Source organism: Montipora foliosa, chromosome 9 (genome assembly GCF_036669935.1).
Source record: "Montipora foliosa isolate CH-2021 chromosome 9, ASM3666993v2, whole genome shotgun sequence".
Classification (NCBI taxonomy): Eukaryota; Metazoa; Cnidaria; class Anthozoa; order Scleractinia; family Acroporidae; genus Montipora; species Montipora foliosa.
In genome coordinates, this window is record NC_090877.1 from 24748116 (window position 1) to 24768115 (window position 20000).

General features: G+C 38.3%; 2 protein-coding genes across 17 annotated transcripts in view; one reads left to right on the forward strand and one right to left on the reverse strand.

Moving 5' to 3' along the window:
• The first annotated feature begins 2688 nt into the window (after positions 1-2688).
• Positions 2689-20000, forward strand: part of LOC137970314 (uncharacterized) — a 36888-nt gene continuing 19576 nt past the window's right edge. For 2 of the 16 annotated variants that reach the window (XR_011116794.1, XR_011116792.1), the window contains exons 1-2: positions 2754-3610; positions 4898-4990. Coding sequence is in view for 9 of the 16 variants with exons in the window: in XM_068816834.1 (XP_068672935.1) it covers positions 3204-3214; positions 3587-3610; positions 4898-4990; positions 16618-16704; positions 17224-17310 (302 nt within the window). In the remaining 7 variants the exon portion in view is untranslated. The other 14 variants (XM_068816835.1, XM_068816837.1, XM_068816834.1 and 11 more) reach the window with 14 other exon arrangements.
• Positions 5460-6815, reverse strand: LOC137970313 (Krueppel-like factor 5). The gene is made up of 2 exons (XM_068816833.1): positions 6500-6815; positions 5460-6038 (listed from the first exon to the last, which is right to left on the reverse strand). Exons 1-2 carry the CDS (start codon positions 6644-6646, stop codon positions 5514-5516), a joined length of 672 nt encoding a protein of 223 aa, XP_068672934.1. The 5' UTR covers positions 6647-6815; the 3' UTR covers positions 5460-5513.

A 20000-nucleotide genomic window follows, 5' to 3' on the forward strand; every position in this document is an offset into this window, starting at 1 on the left:
AGTAATTCATTGCATTGTTGAATGTTGTGAATTTGGGCGATATTGTCGTTGCAATTACTCTTGCGAAAGACCAGCTCCTTACACTTTACGGGATTACATACCATTTTGTTATTATTTGTCCATGTTAAAAACTCGTCCACTAGATCTGTGCGGCATAAGCCGTTACTCCAGATAGGAACAATAACGCTGGAATCATCGGCATATTTGAAAAGAGCAGGTTGGTTACCTAATACAAGCTCTAAACCGTTTATAAAGATGTTAAATAAATATGGGCCACTAACACTTCCTTGTGTTGTCCCTCTATTAATCTTTTTCCACTGACCCTCAAAGCTATTGTAAAGAACTCCTTGTTGACGATTATCAAGAAAGCTAAGGTACCAATTAATAATGTGGGGATCTAATGGTAATCGCTTAAGCTTATTGGATAGCATTTCATGGTTAACACAATCGAACGCTTTACTGAAAGTTAACCCGGTGGGTCTGTATTCTTGTCCACTTGGCCACCTTCAGGCCCGGTATTCATAGCGGAGGTGGAAGCCATTACGAATTGTTCTAAGACTGGAAATGCGCGTTCGCAATATCATCTGACTGAATCGTAAAATCGAGTGTTTAAAAAACCACGATATTTACAATTAATAGTCTAAATGCGAGGATTATCCAGACGAAAGACCAAGATAATATTGTGAGGAAATTATTCCAGCAGGAGCTGTATACTGCGTGTGCAGCTGCCCCAGTAGCAAGTTATGCACTGACCTGATAAGCATGCGAATGCTTCTCATGTAACCCGTACTGACTCGGACTGATGACGAGGTAGAATTCATCATCAGTTTGCAACAACAGCCAAATCCTTAAACACAATTTTTCCTTGAGAAGTCCTTTAATAATTTCCATGCAGCTTGAATGTGGTGGAAGAAGCGGAATCAAACCTTTTGAACGGACTTTAGCACCCCACCAACGTGCCACATATAAAACACAAGAGTTTTCTTGTTGTTACTTGTGTGGGTTTTTTTCTTGTTAGACAATCCTTGGCAGGAAGTGTAGCCCATTATTATGTTTGTGAGCTACTTCACCGGTATACACCTGGAAGATCATTGCGCTGATCAAGTTTAAACCACCTAGTGATTCCGCCGTCTAATTTAAAGTCATATCGCGATCGAGCCTTTTCAGTTTGTGCCCGGAAGCTATGGAATAGCCTTCCAGAGCACTTCAAGCAAGCCACAAGTGTTTATGCTTTTAAAAACAGTCTTAAAACAAATCTTTTCAAAAAACACTTTTGTTCTGATTGAATCTTATCCTTTACCAGATTCTACTGTGCTTTGAATTTCTACTTTGTATTGATCGTAAAGTACCTTAGAGCTTTTGTTAAGGCGCTATATAAGTGTATGTTATTATTATTATAATTATTATTATTATTATTATTATTATTATTATTATTATTCTTATTATGGAGTTAAAATAACGTTTTCTTTGATGGAGTACAGTTGAAGGAACTCCTTTTTCAACTCCTAAATCCTAAAAGAAAGATTTTTTGAACCGAAAATCCTAACTCCGTTTTTGGAGTCTAAAATGCTGTACGACTTTGCTTTGCGGTAGATTAATATCATCACGATTGGCTTACACGTCTTCTTTGTCAGCTAGTCACTTATATGATATATAGTTACCTACAAACCTACATGCAGATCTTTTTTTTTTTTCAGTGCTTGATGTAAAAATTTAAAACGTGATCGTTGATGGCTCAGGGGCACCCAACGTCAGTTTTCGGAAAATATCTGTTCGGAAGACGATTCAAGATCTAGAATTTTCGGAACATTTGTTGTAAAAGTTCCTGCTTGCCTGCCAGTCCTAGGATTCTCGAACATCTAAAACATGGTATAATTGCCCATTTTGAACGGATTTTTACCCTAAAAAGCTCACCTAGAATTTTCGGGCGCCTTTTTTCTGGCTGAAATTTTCGAAAAGGTAAGTTTTGATTCCTATAATTTTCGGAGCGCTAGACTTTCAGCTAGGGAATCCGAAAAGATGAAAAATTTTTAGGGGATAAAAAAATGCCTATATCTACCGTTTAAATACGAAAATACGTTTAACAATGCTATGTTTAAGTGGTTTTGAACTATATTCTCGTTGGGTGCCCCTGGATGGCTGTTTATGTATTCAGTAATATATTCAAAAGGAAATGACGAAGAGGAAACGAAAATAGGCGTTAAAGCTCCTTTACAATTTTTAGTGTGTGCAACAAATTCTCTACCGGTTACTATTTGGTGTTCAAAAGTTCAGCCACCTCCATAACAGGCGAAATATTTTACGCTACGTGCCTTCGCATTATCGGTCTGAAGCTCATCTGTTGATCAGTGATGAATACCTTATGCTATACGATAACCAGCAGCAGTTCTTTCTCTACTATTCCGGCTAAATGTATGGGTTGGTTTCCAAAGCATGTGAGCGTTCTCGTAGGCAATTTATTGTATCATTTTTCTTCATATTGTACAATCATCACATGGCACCTAGCCATGCCTCGGAGCCCACGCGCATTTATCAGCACTCCACAACCAATGAAACATTAATGGACTTAAATCGCGTGCAGCCCTATCCTGAAACTTATGACTCATTAAAACTATTACCGTGGATCGCTCATACTGACTGACACGTTGGATACGAATGATAAAAGATTAGTTTAAATATGAGCTAACAGTCGTCGCTGCCATCTTATCCCATGCATGAAGAACTGGCTGCCAGTCAAGAATTAGGTATGTAAACAAACTTCTCGTCTTTGATAAACCGCTGAATTCCTTGTCTGCTTATTACAACAACTGTTCCAAATGTATAATATTTAATGAAATTAAGAATCAAGTTGTAACTGCACAACGGCTTTCACAATCAGTTCAGCTTACACGTCTTCTTTGTCAGCTAGTCAATTATATGATATATCGTTACCTACAAAACTACATACACATCATTTTTTTCAGTGCTTGATGTAAAAATTTAAAACGTGATCATGTATTCGGTAATATATTCAAAAGGAAATGACGTAGAGAAACGAAAATAGGCGTTAAAGCTCCTTTACAATTTTTAGTGTGTGCAACAAATTCTCTACCGGTTTTTATTTGGTGAGAATGTTCAAAAGTTCAGCCACCTCCATAACAGGCGAACTATTTTCCGCTAACTGCCTTCGCATCATCGGTTTGAAGCTCATCTGTTGATCAGTGATGAATACAAGGTATGCTATGCGATAACCAACAGCGGTTTTTTCTCTACTATTCCGGCTAAATGTATGGGTTTCCAAAGCATGAGAACTTTCTCGTAGGCAATTTCTTGTATCGTACCATTTTTCTTCATATTGTACAATCATCAAATGGCACCTTTGGTAAGCCACGGAGCACCCGCATTTATCAGCACTCCACAACCAATGCGACATTACTGGACGTAAATCGCGTGCAGCCGTATCTTGAAACTTATGGTACATTGAAAGGAAAAAAAACACTTTTACTGTGGATCGCTCATACTGACTGAGAGGTTGGATACGAATGATAAAAGATTAGTTTAAATATGAACTAACAGTCGTCGCTGCCATCTTATCCCCTGCATGAAGAACTGGCTGCCAGTCAAGAATCAGGTATGTAAACAAACTTCTCATCTTTGATAAACCGATGAATTGCTTGTCTGCTTATTACAACAACCGCTCCAAATGTATAATATTAAATGAAATTAAGGATCAAGGTGTAACTGCACAACGGCTTTCACAATCAGTTCAGCTGACAAATTAAATTTATCTGGGACATTTCATAAAGATGGATTTATGCCAAACCTCGTGCATTAACCGCTAGGAAATGCACGCCTTTTCACTGTGGCTAATACTGTCAAACACGTAGTTCCTTCCTTCAACATTCAACCAGGAACAACTTTTGTAGCTGACATCCCACGCGTTTTCAGGAAAGTGAAGAGCTTTAGTATATTTTCTTATGTAACATTTAGTATGTCTTGAGCAATTCAGCTCTGTCTCGAAGCGAACGCAAACCCTGTGAATACTGGCCTTGGAGCAAGGGTACACCATGAAACAAAAACAGTATTAGAACATGATTGCAAGTCTCACAAATATAGTAACTGACAAGGTTTGATGACACAAATCAATTTGTGGTTAACATGAACTCGTACAAGAAGGTTTAAATTATTTATTACTGATAACAGTTCCTGGACTGGTGTTATTGGGCTTACTATTGACTCGAAAGGCTTCACCAAAACACAACTGCAAATTTCTGACGGGTTTCATTGTTGGTTATGCCGAATTAGCTGAAGTTTTTTGAATAAGCACGAGCGCTAGCAGAATACAATTCGTCTCAAGAGCAACGAGTACTTTTGCGAAAAAAAGACCTTAGCGGTGAGCTTTAGAGAATCGTTTGTTCAAGGCTAGACTTTCAGTCATGCACAAATGGCTTTCTAAACGACTCCAATAGTTTTTCCAAACATGTCCACGATACATGGAAAAAAAAAAAAGAAAAACAAAGGAGGAATTTGAGGAAAAATCACTTCTCGCCATGCTTCTCTCTGAAACCGTACATTTCAAGATCATTTCAAGGTTATAAAAATAAAGGCGGGTACAAACAAAATATGTTTTGCTACCTATTTTACTTTTCAAACGATCTTACATCAAGAGGACTGAAATAGTCTCTTTGCCATAAGGTGTTGAACTCTCAAAGTAAGTAATGGAACAGAGAAAAAGGAAGACCTCATGCATTTCTGAGCTTTTGTGTTAGGAGCTGATAGAGTACTGAGTCGATCTCTGAGTGAAACAGACTACCTCAGAACGACCGACTTATTGACTGATTTCGTCCCCATTTTGAGTTGAGTCAGCTCGAAAAAAGAACAATTATACATTATTGTGAGCATATAATTGTTTGTCAAGTTTCCTTTCAGCAAGAGAATCATTCATGAAGGTCGATGTTTCTGAAAATAAATCTCCTCGATTGAACAGATGCAGAGGGATATTATCACAAAGGTAAAATAACTGTAGAGAATACAGAATGTAAACAGGTATCATTTAACTACTATTTAACCGGCTCCTTACGCCAAATTAACATCATTCACAAAGATCCTTGCAACCAACGTGGACACAAAAATTGACAGGAATATGTTCTCTTCTTTAAAAGAACGCTCGTATATTATGTATATCTATATATGCATACGCTACTAGTGCCGGTACAATTTAACTCACTTATTACGTTCTTAAAATTAAAAAAGTTGGCTTGAAATATAAATAAAAGTACAACTTTGTTATATCACGTCTGCCAGGTACTTAATGTTATTTGGAAAAATAGGAAAATGTGCGGATTGATTTAGGTATTGCTACACAAAAATGTCGACTCCGCGAGCAAATGTTTCAGGCCACTAAGAGTGTTACGAGAAATTGCAAACGCTACACGGGTTCTCTACATTAATGGATGTATTTTTTTGATATGCGAAGATCGGTGATCTGAACGACTAAAAGATCTTCCACAAAGAAGACATACATACGGCTTTTCTCAAGTATGTCTTCGATAGTGGCGCTTGAGTTCATCTGAACGTCGGAAACACCATCCACAGTTTTCCCAAGGACACAGGAAAGGTTTTTCACCCATATGAATCCGCTTGTGAGTTCCGAGATAAGAGCTTTTGGTGTAACGCTTTTTACAGCAAGGGAAATCACAGAGAAAGGCATGATGTAGTTCCAGTTCTTTGTTATCGGAAACAGGTTGGACTGTTTGTGCATGTGTACTGAAATTACAGCCGTATGTTGCATCATCGTTCGATGTCGAGTGGACAGAAGACGGCGTTGTTGCAAGCATAGTTACCTGTGGCCACTGGTGTGTTAGATTTAGAGCTGGAATAATAGACGCCGACTCTGCAACAGTGCACGTTCCCATTGTCATTCCTGTCTCTGGAAAGCGGCAGTTTTTCTTTCCTATGGTCATTTCTTGAAGCTTGGGTTGGGGTAGATGCGACGAGGTTTCCACCGGTAGCGTTGCAGGAGAAGATGAACACAGATAGCTATCCATCTCACGAAGGATCTTTTAGAGAAATAAGGGTTACCTTTAGTTTTATCCAACATCATAATTATTTCTGGTTTTAATCCCATACCTTGACTGGTTGATATCGAGGAGCGATGGCTTTTGTCGGAAATGTATGTAGTTGTTTAAACTGAAGAACTTTAAAGGATCCATGTCGTCCTTTACAGTTAAATTGCTAAATAAATGGCCATACATCTCTTTCAGGGCTCACAAACTCGTAAGAGAAGTTCAGCATTTTTAGAGCAATAGTGCTCGGCTTTATATCACGAAAAGGTTAATTTACTGAGATATGAAATGAGAGAACAATATTGTCTGATTGTTTTATGTACCGTCCGAGGGTATCACAAAGCTTGAACTCATCCTTAGTGTTCACTCAAAAGCTCACATCAGGAATGCATGCTATTATAATATCAATTAGAAAATGTGTAAGTCGACTAAATCTTTCATGCATTGCAACTGACCTGTTGAATTTCTTCCTCCCTGGTGGGTATTAACAGCGAATAGATGCCGCCCGTTACCAGATTTTCTTCGCCCTGATACGAATTTTGGTACATGACACCGTCTTGTCCTCTAAACAAGTTATCGAAACTTGTACAAGCCATAAGCATTTGGCTCTCTTCTTTTTAAGAGAGGGCCCCATGAACGAGTTGCCCGGTAGTCGGATCCATGCTTAATACGCAAAGGGTTCTGGGGTCGCCAGAGGGCAAACATTGCAAGTCGCTGTGAGAACTTGATGATGATGGCGGAAACTTATTCGACTTTCAAAAAAAAAAAAGCATTTTGGAGAGAGGTCAATTCCTTTTTCGACAGAGTTTTATTAGAAATCGATTTGGGCAATGTTGATACGTGACAAGTGTAAGTTTGTGTTTGAATAACCGTGAAATATGAGATAAAATTAGCTGATTAATTTCCTTGCTTCCGTAAGGTTTATTGTGAAATGGTCTCAAAATATTACAAAATAAGGAATAAATCTGGAGGAAATATCTCAATAAAGCCTTTTAAATTGTGTTTATGTGTGCTGGCTTTTGGGCTATTTCCAAATTCAGCAAGTCAAATAATTTTGGAAATATGCCTGATACGGTAATCATATGTATTGCGCTTTGTGGGGTTCTGACAACGATCCAAGGTACCTAGGGAAGCAAAAGATTCTCAGTGCTCATGTTGAAATATTAAGATTTTACTTGCCCAGGAACAACAATAACGTTTTTGTCGTGGGCTAGAACAAGTAATCGTGACCAATTCAAGGTTTCCATGAGTACGTACAAAGGTATGTTGAAATAATTTTGTACAAGGTTACAGAACCTCTGAATGTCGTACACCGTTTGTACATAGGAGAGTATAATTGTGTGAGTACTAAAACCTCAGTAAAAGGCCTGCTCCAAAGATCAGATCTACAGAGAACTATATGAAGATGTATTGGTCGAAGTCATAGTGTAGCTTGACAAGTTTGCTTAGCTCCAGTGACATTGATACTTATAGATGGCAGTTTGACAGAAGAAAAAGTTTGTTTACGTGTAACAGCTGGGGCATATGAATTGCCCACGGTGTTATCTAAAATCTATCGAAAAGGAGACTGCGCGCTGTATTCTAAGGAAAAGGAGCATTAAAACAGCGACCTCGAGGCAGAAGAAGATTGAAATAGTTTGCTTGAGCAGAATCATCGTACTTCATTAAAGTGATTGGACTCTCATAGAGTCTGTAGAAAAATAGTAGCGGCTGAAAAAACCGTTAGCTTTTTCTCAATCAATTTTTTGCACCGTGTAACATGGTCTGTTTCGTGGAACTTTTTTGAACTTCCGTTGCTAGATAAGTTTCGCGAAATGTAGAACCGCTTTCTACTTCTGCAACGGTCGCAGCAATCGTAGTGGTGATAAAAACGGGAGTTTCACCGTGTAACACCACTTCGTGAAACTGGTCTCGCTCGGTCTTGATACACTACGCTACGTAAGCCAATCAGATACCGGCTAAGGCGATTTAAACAACATTTCGATTCCCAAATGAGTTTCGATCTTTTATGTTACACGGTGCAACGCCTGCTGCTGAACCTTCTTTTTCCAGCGCCGTTGTACATAAGTTTTAGCTAAAAGTTTCAACGTTTAAAAAACAGCGGCTTAATTTTGTCATATTTCGAGACCATGACGCGGATCCTTACACGAGCAAGGTTAATCCGAATGAATATTATCTCATATTTCACGGTTATGAAAACAAAAACTTACACTTGCCACTTATCAACATTGCCTAAATCAATTTCTGATAAAAGTGTATCGAGAAAAGCGTTGAGCCCTCTCCAAAATAGTTTTTTGGAGGTCGAAATAACTTTCCGCCATACATTTTCTTACAGCGACTTGCAATGTGTGCCCATTTTCGCTCATTTGCAATAGATTCAGCACATGTAAAATGCGACGTTTAAAACGGGCCTAAGTTACAAGAGCGGCTTTTCTTTCACCCTTATCTAGTTACTTCATGTCGGACACACTTATCTAAGGCAACAGCTGAACAATAAATGAACAAGAAAGATCGCGATTGATTTAATGTTCTGTTCCGCAGTTTTTCAGTCAGGTAGATAATTCTAGAAGGCCAAGAAAGTTCGGGTAATGTTCGGAGGCTCCGATTGGTTCCCGAAATAGAAATGATTAATTTTCTTCAGGCTCAGACACGGACGTATCGAATGTTTGCCAGTCGCTTGCTTTGTTTCGAGACTTGTATATTGCGAAACATATTCACGAACGGAGTTAAACAATGTGAAAACTGTAAATAACAAAAGGAACTTCTTTGCATTTGTACGTGACTTAGCACTCGGCCCATTCCTTGTAATACGCAAATTCAGGTTTCAGTGTTTTAAAATCGCGGCGTTTTCTGAAGAATCGTGAGTGGAAAAAAACCACTGGTAAGAGCGTTATGTTACAATAAGGTTCGATCAGGTGCAAATTGTGCACGGACCAATTGGTTGCAACTACTTCAACTTTTTGGAACGCTAAGTATTGCTGGAAAGAACTAACCACTTGCATTCAATAAAGCATATAATATGAACATTTTTTTGCTCATTTTGTCCCTTGTGCGTAATCAAGCTGCCTAACGTCCCTAACTGGCAGAACTTGTGGCAGGACTTGAAATTTAAGCCCACACATATCCTCAATTTACCCTTGCCATACGGAACTTGAATTAATTTCACCACGACATTTAACTTACAAAGACTCCGATTCAAATTTAATGCGATTCTCCCGGTTATGGGATCTGTGGCAGAAGTGAAATATAACCGACAAAACGGTTTTGTATAAGGATCGAGCAGCAGAAGAAACAAAGCAATATGTTTCTTTCTTCTTCTTAGTTGTTCTCACAAACTTCCGAACACTAGACATGAAAACCGTAATATTGGGTAATCTTATTTTCTTTCTGTGATAATTTGTCTTTTGTTAAAATTTGTAAAATAGATCTTATTGTTAAAAAGGAGATTACACTGGCAGTTTCTGCTAAATTATGTCTCAGTCGTACTTAAGGCTATAATTTACAATGTCTGTTGTTTCGTTTTATATTGCATTACTTCGGTCTTCAAAAATGATTGTTGTACAAAACTTGGCAAGTTGAAGCTCAAAAAGAGCACCGTATTATTCACAGGGGTAATCTTATTTTCTTTCTGTGATAATTTGTCTTTTGTTAAAATTTGTAAAATAGATCTTATTGCTAAAAAGGACATTACACTGACAGTTTCTGCTAAATTATGTCTCAGTCGTACTTAAGGCTATAATTTACATTGTCTGGTGTTTCGTATTATATTGCATTATTTCGGTCTTAAAAAATGATTGTTGTACAAAACTTGGCAAGTTGAAGCTCAAAAAGAGCACCGCATATTAGTTGAAAAGGCTATTATTTTAAACTATAACTGAGACCCTTGTCAGGGGGGCTAATTCATCTTGGTCAGGTAAAGCATCTCGGCATTTTGTTTAATCGTTTCTAAAAATAACTCTCATAGCAAAAGTTGACCCAACTTACTTGGCGGCAAAATAACTTTAGGTTTTCCACACGGTATTTTCAGCTAAATTTAATCCCCTAACGTTTGCGGATTGAGGGGAAGTGTTACGACCTTCGCTAGACCTTTCCCGGCAATGGATCATTGGTGCCGTAATACGGGAACTCTGACTTATCCGTTTTCACTTGTCTGTTTGGTTGCTAATCTCGTTATAAAACATATAGTGTTTTGCGTTTGTGAGCATCACTCTTAAAGTAATCAGTCTGTTAGCTTAAATAATTATTGAGTCTAGCCTAGCATTATTACGGACAAATTTTAGTGTTAAAGGCAGACTGCTCTGACGAGATGAAAGCCGTATCACATTAGGGCTCGAGTGCTTACAGAGGGATTAAGTTTCCGATTTACTTAAAACGACACATGGTCGCCTGATCCTCATTATAAAACCATGGAAATGATCTTATTTTCCAAATAATTTCTCTCTCTTTGAGAAGATAAGTAGCAGTTATCTAGCTATAAAATAACTTCTATTAAATTGGTTTGGATAACTTTTTGATAAAAGCAAACGTAGTTAATTCTCTTTGCAAAATTCTCCCGGAAATTCTGTTTGTCCAAACCAAGAGAGTATTTGCTAAACCCATAATGATGAGGAAATACCTTAAATTTGTTTTTACTTCCAACACACACACACGAATCTGCTTCTGCAATGAATATGCTGTTGAAGTAGCATATCCATGTGTGTGTTGGAAGTAAAAGCAAATTCGGTTTTTCCTTATCACTATGGAACTACTATGATGTGGAGTTAAATAGTTCTAACTTACTCTTTTATTTAAGCTTATTTACTAATAGTACAAGCTCGTCAACAGAAAGTCAAAATGATTCACGGTGAATCACACACTGCTTGATCAAGTTCATAAATAGGCCTGTTTGCTTCATGACGGCCCGGAGATGCTGCATCCTTAGCCGTAAATCGCCCAGGAAACAAACCGCCTTTTTTTTGGTTAACCTTCTTACCAGAATCTTGACATTTTATTAAACTCCGAGCGCGTTTTTAAAACATCCAATCATTGAAAAAGATGCAGTATGATATACAACAGAAGACCTAAGCGTTTGCAACAATTTCCTGGAAGTTTCGACCTCAGCTCATAGCCAAGTTTATTATTCGAAATAATCCGTAACATTTGAACACTTTAACGCCAGCTACGGTTTATTTAATACTTCCGGTTTTATGCAGTAATTAAAAACTGATCAAAGTGCAGCGTAATTGCGCGATGTAAATCTTTCGTGAACGAGTTACATGTATAAAGTCTCTTTCTGTAATTCGATAATTACAACAACTGATGAATGCTCGTTTCAGTGGCAGTAAAAGATACTAATCTCTACTATTTTGAACTATTTTGCGATTCAATGGAGGCCTTATTAGCTAATATGTTCTGTATATATTTTTTCTTTAAATGATGTAACTATGCTTTGAAATGCGTAATGTATAGATTTCGCGGCAATAAAACGAGAGATTGAGGTCTGTATGAAACAGTTTCCGGCATTGGGGAAACAAAACAATATCTGGTAGCTAGATTGGATCATCTTCGGTGATAAAAATAAAGTGTGTAATGGGATCAATGAACAAATATTTTCACTGAAAATTGAAGTTGTAGAGTATTGTTTTGGCTCTCGTATTTCGGGCGAAATGACAGGGTGACACGGAGGAGGCTATTTGAGTGATTAGTCAACATGCTTTGATTCTTTTATGTAGTATTTGCGATTATTTTACTGACCGAGATCCGGCGATATAATTGTGCAAAATCTTCCCAACAAAAAATGTTCATCATGACTAATTTGTATTATACACTGTGGGAAGGAGGGATAAGTTCATTCAAAAGATTGCATTGCAATAGATTTAACTGTCAGAGTGCAAGGTGAAGTACTGCTCAGGCTAATGCTCAGGCTAATACTCAGGTGGATTGCATGGGAATACATAGCACTTGCAAATTCTGGCAGTTAATTTGTATGATGCATGATGGTTATGCAATGCTTTTAAGTAGAATGCTAAAAGCACAGGGGCGTTCTTTCACTGTTTGAGATAGACACTATAAATATAGTACTTTTTTTACTTTCATCATCTCAGCTTTTGAAGGAACAACACACAAGCGACGGTGACAAACATGAGATACACCGAACTCTTGCAGCCCTGCTAGATATCAGATTTGGTACTGTCATTTGTTCTTTTGGTCAGCTTCAGAACTGAAATGCCACATATATACGGTTAGGGGATGCGAATGGTACCTCCAAAATCTTGGCATTCGCAATATTCGCAAACAAGGGTCTCGGCGTCTCGGTGAATCTTTTCCATTTGTCACCTCTACGGTTCTGTGGTTGCAGTGATAGTTCTCGTTTCACTGTACGGCCCCAACATTACTCCTTTTTTGTCTGCTCTAGACATCTCATGTCTCTGAAACTTTCAATATGCACCCAAAATCTTACCGTAAACCATTTTGTCACGTATTGTTTTGTCAGGCCTCATTTAAAATGATTTTAACTTCACAAGAAAATGGAAACCGATGGTAGCGGAACTCAGCGCGCCAGCTAGTTTACAGCGTACGTCTTTGATCTTGGACATCTAAGTCATGGTCAATTGACACCTGTCAAAACAAGGTATCCGCTGACCAGTATCAAGAGACTATATCGCGGGCTCATGAGCTCATCGAATTCACCTGGGTTTTTTTATTTGACCGCTGGCCAGGAATTGGTTTTCGATTGAATTGCAGGTTCAAGCCAGCCTATCTTCTTGTAATCACGACACCAAAACATTATCTAAGCTTATTTTTCAAGCGCTTTCTGTGGTTCGACGCGGCTACACGGCTATGCTACGTCAACTAAAATTCTCAACAGTCGACGCTTTTCGTGTTCAGGTGGAAAACGGTTTGGAAAATATTTTTTACCTCCATTTTTCTCTGGGTTCAATCCACTGTTTGACATGTATAGCTGTGGTCATGACCACACTGGTGGCTACGCAGTTCTTCAAGTCAAGCATCTGAGGAATATAAATAAAGCTGACTGTTTATTTTCAATATGTTTAAGCTGCGTTTTATTGCAATTTTTGGCATATTTTTAGAAGATTTTAAATTTTGAATCTCATAAGGATGTTTGATGCCTGGACGACCTATGATAGAAGAGCAGAACTGCGGCTCTTTTAAGAGTCACCACTCGTGTAAAAAAGCAATGAAAAATAAGTTACCCACCCCACCATCGACCAAGTGTGTGGCTTCTATCTGAACAAATAATTGCTCGTGAAATAGCCTTCTTACTTACGACAGGGGCACCCAACGTCAATTTTCGGAAAATATCTGTTCGGAAGGTGATTTGAGATCTAGAATTTTCGGAACATTTGTTGTAAAATTTCTTGCTTGCCTGCCTCTCCTAGGAGTTTCGAACATCTGAAAAATGCTATAATTGCCCATTTTTAACGGATTTTTTACCCTAAAAAGGTCACCTAAAATATTCGGGAGCCTTTTTTCTGGCTGAAATTTTTCGAAAAGGTGAGTTTTGATCCCTATAATTTTCGGATCACTAGACTTTCAGCTAGGAAATCCGAACAGATAGAAAATTTTTAGGGGATAAAATTATGCCTATATCTACCGTTTAAATACTAAAATACGTTTAACAATGCTATGTTTAAGTTGTTTGAACTATATTCTCGTTGGGTGCCCCTGTTACGAGAGGATTTACTGGACCGAGTGTTTGAATCGTAAGATAATCTTACGACAAAGTGTTTTGTTCCAAGTTGACTCATACATACACAAGGTAATTGCAAAAAATGCCATTACCAAGCAAAACTTCAAACCCCCCGGAAGGGGACTCCCATACAAAAAGGACAGGGGTGCTGGTGTGCTCGTCGTACCTTTTTGGGGTTAAAAAGCGGTTTTGATACCTCTTCGGGGTTTCAGCCTCAAAAGGTCCATAGCGGGAGTTTTAGCGGTACCTTGTAAGGTATATAGCCGAAAGATTATGACACGAGACATTTGACAATTAACTAATTTTCAATTTTGTCTAACTAAGATTGTGTTTTCACTCGGCCGATTAGGTGTTTGTTTCCAGACCGACACAGTTTACTAGTTAAACTTGAAATCTGTTTTCACTGTGAAATTTAACCCCAAATTCTAGCCGTTTACTCAGCAGATTCAAATTACAAAATCATAAAGGTCCTGGCCGAGGAACTGAGGGATCTAATGAGGCCGGAAGAATTGTAAATCGGAACGGGAAAGTATTACGCGTGAATTCGTCTGCCATTTCAAAAGCACTGTTTGCAAAGTGAACCACGAGGTGAGCGCCAGCGTGTGGAAAATATTTGCCAGCTCACGATTTGGCAGGCATCTGTCACTACCGGCAATGTGATTGGCTGCGGCATTTACCAGGACAAGTTATACCATCTCGCGAGGTAGTATAACTTTGCGGGAATTTCCGGTCATAAAGGCGAGATAATATATATCTTTTTTCTTGTGAAAACAGCTTGCACTTTTAACTCGCTAAACTTAGGACGAACTGTTTTCACTGTACTTTCGGATTTTTCCGACTTTAACTAGTCAAACTTGTCCCAGTGAAAACACAACCTAAAACCATAATTTGGTACCTCTAAGGGGTGAAAAAAATTTCGTGCCACGCCCACAGGACAGGATCTTGGTACCTCTCAGGGATTCTTCTCAAAATTTCCGACAAGCACCTCAGTCATTTTTATATGGGAGTCCCCCCGCCCACCCCCCGGGCTCCAAACAGGCAGACTCATCTCTCAATAAGCGCGCATACGATGTGATTATGAAGTCCTTACAGTCGAGCGCGCGCTCACTTCCGGCTGTCTAAATCTATTAACGTTCATCAAACCGAATTCATAATAATTCCCTAAAACCACACAACCTAGGTGAAATGCGAGCATTGTTGTTTTGTTCTGTTTTTTTTTTTTTTTTCCTCACTCTCCTCCGCAAGTAAATTTGAATCTTTTCAATCGTCATAAAGGAAGAACGTGAATGTCTGGCATTTTTTCGCTTAGAAAGCAGTGTGGTGGTAAATTTAGGTTGATGGTTGTTGAGCATTCATTTTAGAACATTTGGTGGTTCCTAATAAAGAAGCTGTTGCGTTTTGGGTGACTACACATGTTCACTGGCTGCTGGTGTACTTCGTCACGGCCTTGGTGCCTTCACTGACAACGTGAATGTCTGTCACGGTTTTCGATTACACTGAAAGCAGCGACGTTAATTAAATGGACAGCTAGGGGGCAATATTAGAAAATTCATCCCCTCCCTACATTTCTGGGTAGTTTATATGTTAAGCAGCGTTTAGGGGAACGCTAAAAAAAAAAGAAGCAAGTTGTCCCGAGTATATCGCTCGAAATGAGTATCTTAGCGTGAAGTCAGCAATTGATTTCAGTAATTTTTTGCGGTATTGATGCCTTCAAGCTTAAGCGCAGAAATACTCAACTTACATTCGCCCTTCAGCGAGCTTTCTGAGCAAACTCAAACCATTCAGTCTAAACATGTCTAAACCGTTTAACAAGAAATTGCGCTCTTGGTTTAAACATTGACTCCCCCGCTCCAATGTAATTCACTCTACGCGGCTAATAAAAGGCATGATTATTCAAGAGGGCTGAACGACAACATCTTGTAAAAATCTAGTATGTAATGTTTAATGACCTTTCCACACATGTGGAGTACTCTGTGTCTAATAATTAACTACCGTGGGGAAAAAAGAGCCGTTCCTTAGCACCAGCGAGCAGAGTGGTATCGACTTTTGTTCTCAGCAAGCTCTATTATATAGTTTCACGTCTCCAGCCAGGAAATTGTTTTTTATACCGTCTGAGTTTTCACATCTTGTAAGAATCGTAGTTCCCCAGCAAGCAAACCTTGTTTAGAATAAAAAGTTCCCAGTGAAATTGCTTTCTTTAAACTTCCAGCCATCACGTTTTGTGTGTAGTTTTTTGCAGAAGTTTAATTTGAAGCCACACGGGACTAAAGAGATGTTTCCGGTTTGATTCATCTTACGTTTTCTAACATGAGAAGAAAAAGAAAGAAAAAAAAAAAGAAAAGATAATAATAATAGATAAAATAAATAAATGAAATACGACTTCTAGCACTTCTAAAAACCATCTCTTTCCTTTAGGGTTACATTTACAATGATAGTTTTAAAATAGAGGAATCAATATTTAAAAATTCAAGGTTAAGGTTAAGGGTTTAGGAGACTCGTTGCAGCGGGGACAGAAGTGGCTTCCATTTCTTTGAATTTCTTATTGTGTTGTTTTCCAATTGGTGCGTCTGTTTCAGGGAAAGCAAGAAGTTGTTTTGGGTTGGGGATCGTTCTTTCGAACGGCAAATCAAATGTAGTGCTTAGCCATTAGGCAAAAAAATTAATTTGGAGTTTAAAATTGGAGTCGTCTGGCTTCAGGCCTAAGGCCGTTTCCATTCCTAAGTGGTTCTCTTTTGAAAGCACGTGGCACGCCTGCAGCCATATAGAGAGGTCATTCCAAAAAATTCTACTTTTTTCACATCCCCAGAATAAATGTAACAGATCTTCTTTTTTATCATGGCAGAAGGTGCATGTTCCGTCCTCTCTAATTCCTATTTTTTGCAGAAAATTATTGGTCGCCAGCCGTCTATGTAAAAATCTGAAATTGAAGTCAATTAATTTGGAACTCTTTGTACACGCAGCAGACAATAGGTAGGCTTTTCTGCAGTCAATTTTTACCTCGGCTGTGGACCCGATTTTTTTCTGCCACCTCTCTTGAGATAATAGCGGTCGTTCCGCTTGGTCAGAAATTAATTTCTTGTAAACTATTCTCGATGGTTTTTGGTGCTTTAGGAACGTGTTCATGAAATTGTCATACTTCAGCTGAGACCTCGGAATCTGTTGCTGTAAAGGTTTAATAGCAGAGATTGTGCCAAAAAAAGTTAGTGGTCTGACTTTTAGTTGATATTTATTTTGAAAGCTGGCAAGGGAAAGAAAGTTGTTAGAATCATCCATTAAATGTTTTACTTGTGTTATACCTTTGGAAAGCCAATCTTTGCATAGTACTGGTGCATTGTTTATCCTTATTAATGAATTTTGCCAGAGAGGTAGAGCTAGAAAGTGATCTTTGGACACTATTCCTTTCTCAAAGAAGGTCTCAGACCATATTTCTATAACTTCTTTAACAAAAGGGTCTTCTATGTTTAGATTACCAATGTCTTTTTTGTTTAGGTTTCCTTTAAAGACGGCGTTGCCTCCATATGTTGCGAGTTCTAGATCAAAAAGAAGTTTCCATTTGCTGCAGTTTTCTGTGTTCAGGTATTTTTTAATCCAGGTAGCTTTAAGGGATTTGTTAAAAGTTGTAATATCGATCATTTTGAGTCCACCTTCAGAATAATCATTGATGATAACCTTGCGTTTAATTTTATCACCTTTATCATTCCATAAGAATTTAAAAAACATCCTATTAATCTCTTTAATTGCATGGTGCTTAGTTTGCAACGATGTGAGTACGTATACAAGTTGCGATGCTACTAGGCTCTTCAGAAAAACAATTTTCCCTATTAAGCTAAGTCTTCGAAATTTCCAGCATCCTAAGATAGATTTAACTTTCGTAAGCTTTTCGTTGTAATTTAAAGATATTGCCGTATCGCGATCCGTTTCGAACCAAACGCCAAGTGCCTTAGTCTTTCCCTTTTGCCATTTAAAATTCATTTCGGGGCAAAATGTTTGATTGCTGTTTGTTTTAGACCCTATCCAGAGAGCTTCGGTTTTCTTGTCATTCAGTCTGAGGCCAGATATTTTACCAAAAGCTTCTATCAAAGAAAGCGAAGACTTAAAGGATTGTTCAGATCCATCTAAAATGAGCGTCGTATCGTCTGCATATTGACTTAATTTAAATTCAGTATCCTGTATCTTAATACCTCTAATTTCGCTTTTATTTCGTATGGCTTCAGCGAGTATTTCTACAGAGAGTATGAAAAGGTAAGGCGATAGAGGGCACCCTTGTCTGACGCCTCGGCTTAGCTTAAAAAATTGCTTGTCCATCCATTGTTTAATACGCAGCTTTCGATGTTACAATAAAAGAGCCTGACCCAACTTGACAGCGAAGAACCAAAACCAAAATGTTGAAGAGTTTTGTTGATAAAATACTATTCGAGAGTATCGAAAGCCTTTCCAAAGTCCAGAAAAAGGAGAAGTCCAGGGATTTTTTTATTACCTGTATATTTGATGACGCTATCTAGTGTACGTATGTTGTCACTGATGCATCTGGTTTTAATGAAGCCTGTTTGATCATCTGATATTAGCTCTGGTAGAACTGTTTTGATTCGCTTCGCGATGGCTTTTGAAGCAATCTTGTAATCGCAATTTAATAGAGTTAAGGGACGCCAATTTTTAATCAAGATAGGGTCAGAATCCTTTTTGGGTATGAGTTTGACAATTCCTCGCCTTTGTGATATAGTCAGGTTACATATTTCATAGGAGAAATTAAAAGCGCTGGTGAGGGTTTCTCCTATGGCTTCCCAGAAAACCGTGAAGAATTCACATGGTAGGCCATCTGTACCAGGTGATTTCCCTGCTGCCATGTCTTTTAGGGCCTCCAGGCATTCCTTAGCAGTTAACTGGCCTTCACAAGAGGATCGCTTTTCGTCATTTAATAATTTTCGTGTGGGTGGAAAAAACTCTTCCGGAAAGTCGCTCACTTGCGTTTTGGAACGGTACAGATTTTTATAAAAAGTCTCACACTCATATAAGATTTCTCTGTCTGATTGAACCAGCTTGTTTTCGTTAATTTTCAATTGAGTGATTGTTCCTTGCTTGCAGTGTCGCTTCTCTAGGTTAAGAAAGTATTTAGTATTTTTCTCACCTTCGTTATACCATCGAGACTTAGATCTTATAATAGCTCCTTTTGTTTGGTATTCAATTAGGGTTTCATGTTCGCGTCTTTTCATGTCCAATTCCATCCACAAATCTTGGGAGTTATTTGCAAGGGTATTAGCAATTCGTCCCTCGAGGGTTTTTATTGATTTTTCAATGTCATCCTTCTTTTGCTTAATATTTTCCTTTTTTGATTTTCCATACTTCATTGATGCTTCTCTAATTTTCATTTTTATCATTTCCCACAATAGCCCAGGTGTAACAGGGTTATCTTGTGCATATTCGTGCTTAGTTTGAGTTATAGCTGCTTTAATTTGGTTTACATATTCTTCATCCTTTAGAAAAGAGGTGTTTAATTTCCAAAATCCTCGTCCTCGTTGGTTATTGTGCAGAGATAATTGCAAGGTGATCATTGAATGATCTGTTTTGTAACCTGGGACAATGTCTGCTTTGGTGGTGTTACTAGCGATACAATGACTTACGAGAAAAAAGTCAAGTCTACAATGTATTTCTGGGTTTCTTTGCCTCCATGTGAAGCGTCGTAATCCAGGGTTTTGGACTCTCCAGACATCTATCAAGTCAAACTCACCGGAAAAGCTATTTATAGCTTCCAACGATCTTTTATGTGTTCTTGCTAGTCCGCCTTTTTTATCCTTCTCAACGTCCAGCACTAAATTGTAATCCCCTCCTATTATAATCTCATCGCACTTGAGATCGTCTAAATGTTGAAAAACAGAAGTAAAGAAAGTGGGATTGTCATCATTTGGTGCGTATACGTTTATCAAAGTCAGTTGTTTCCCGTTTGTAGTCATGTCACAAACTAGAAAGCGTCCCCCGGGATCAGAATATGTTCGCGAAATTTGAAAAGAGAAGTTATTGTTAAACAATATAATAACACCTGCCTTTTTACTTGTGCCACAACTGAAAAGAGCTTGGTACCCCCATTCGGCCCGCCAATCATGCATATTGTTTTCCGTACAGTGAGCTTCTTGGATGAAATAAATCGATAACTGCTTCTTTCGAAGCCAGTTAAAGAATTTCTGTCGCTTAGTCTTGTCTCCTAAACCCCTAGCGTTTATTGAACCGATTCTAAGTTCCATTCCTTTTGTTATTATTAAGACGAGAGAGGA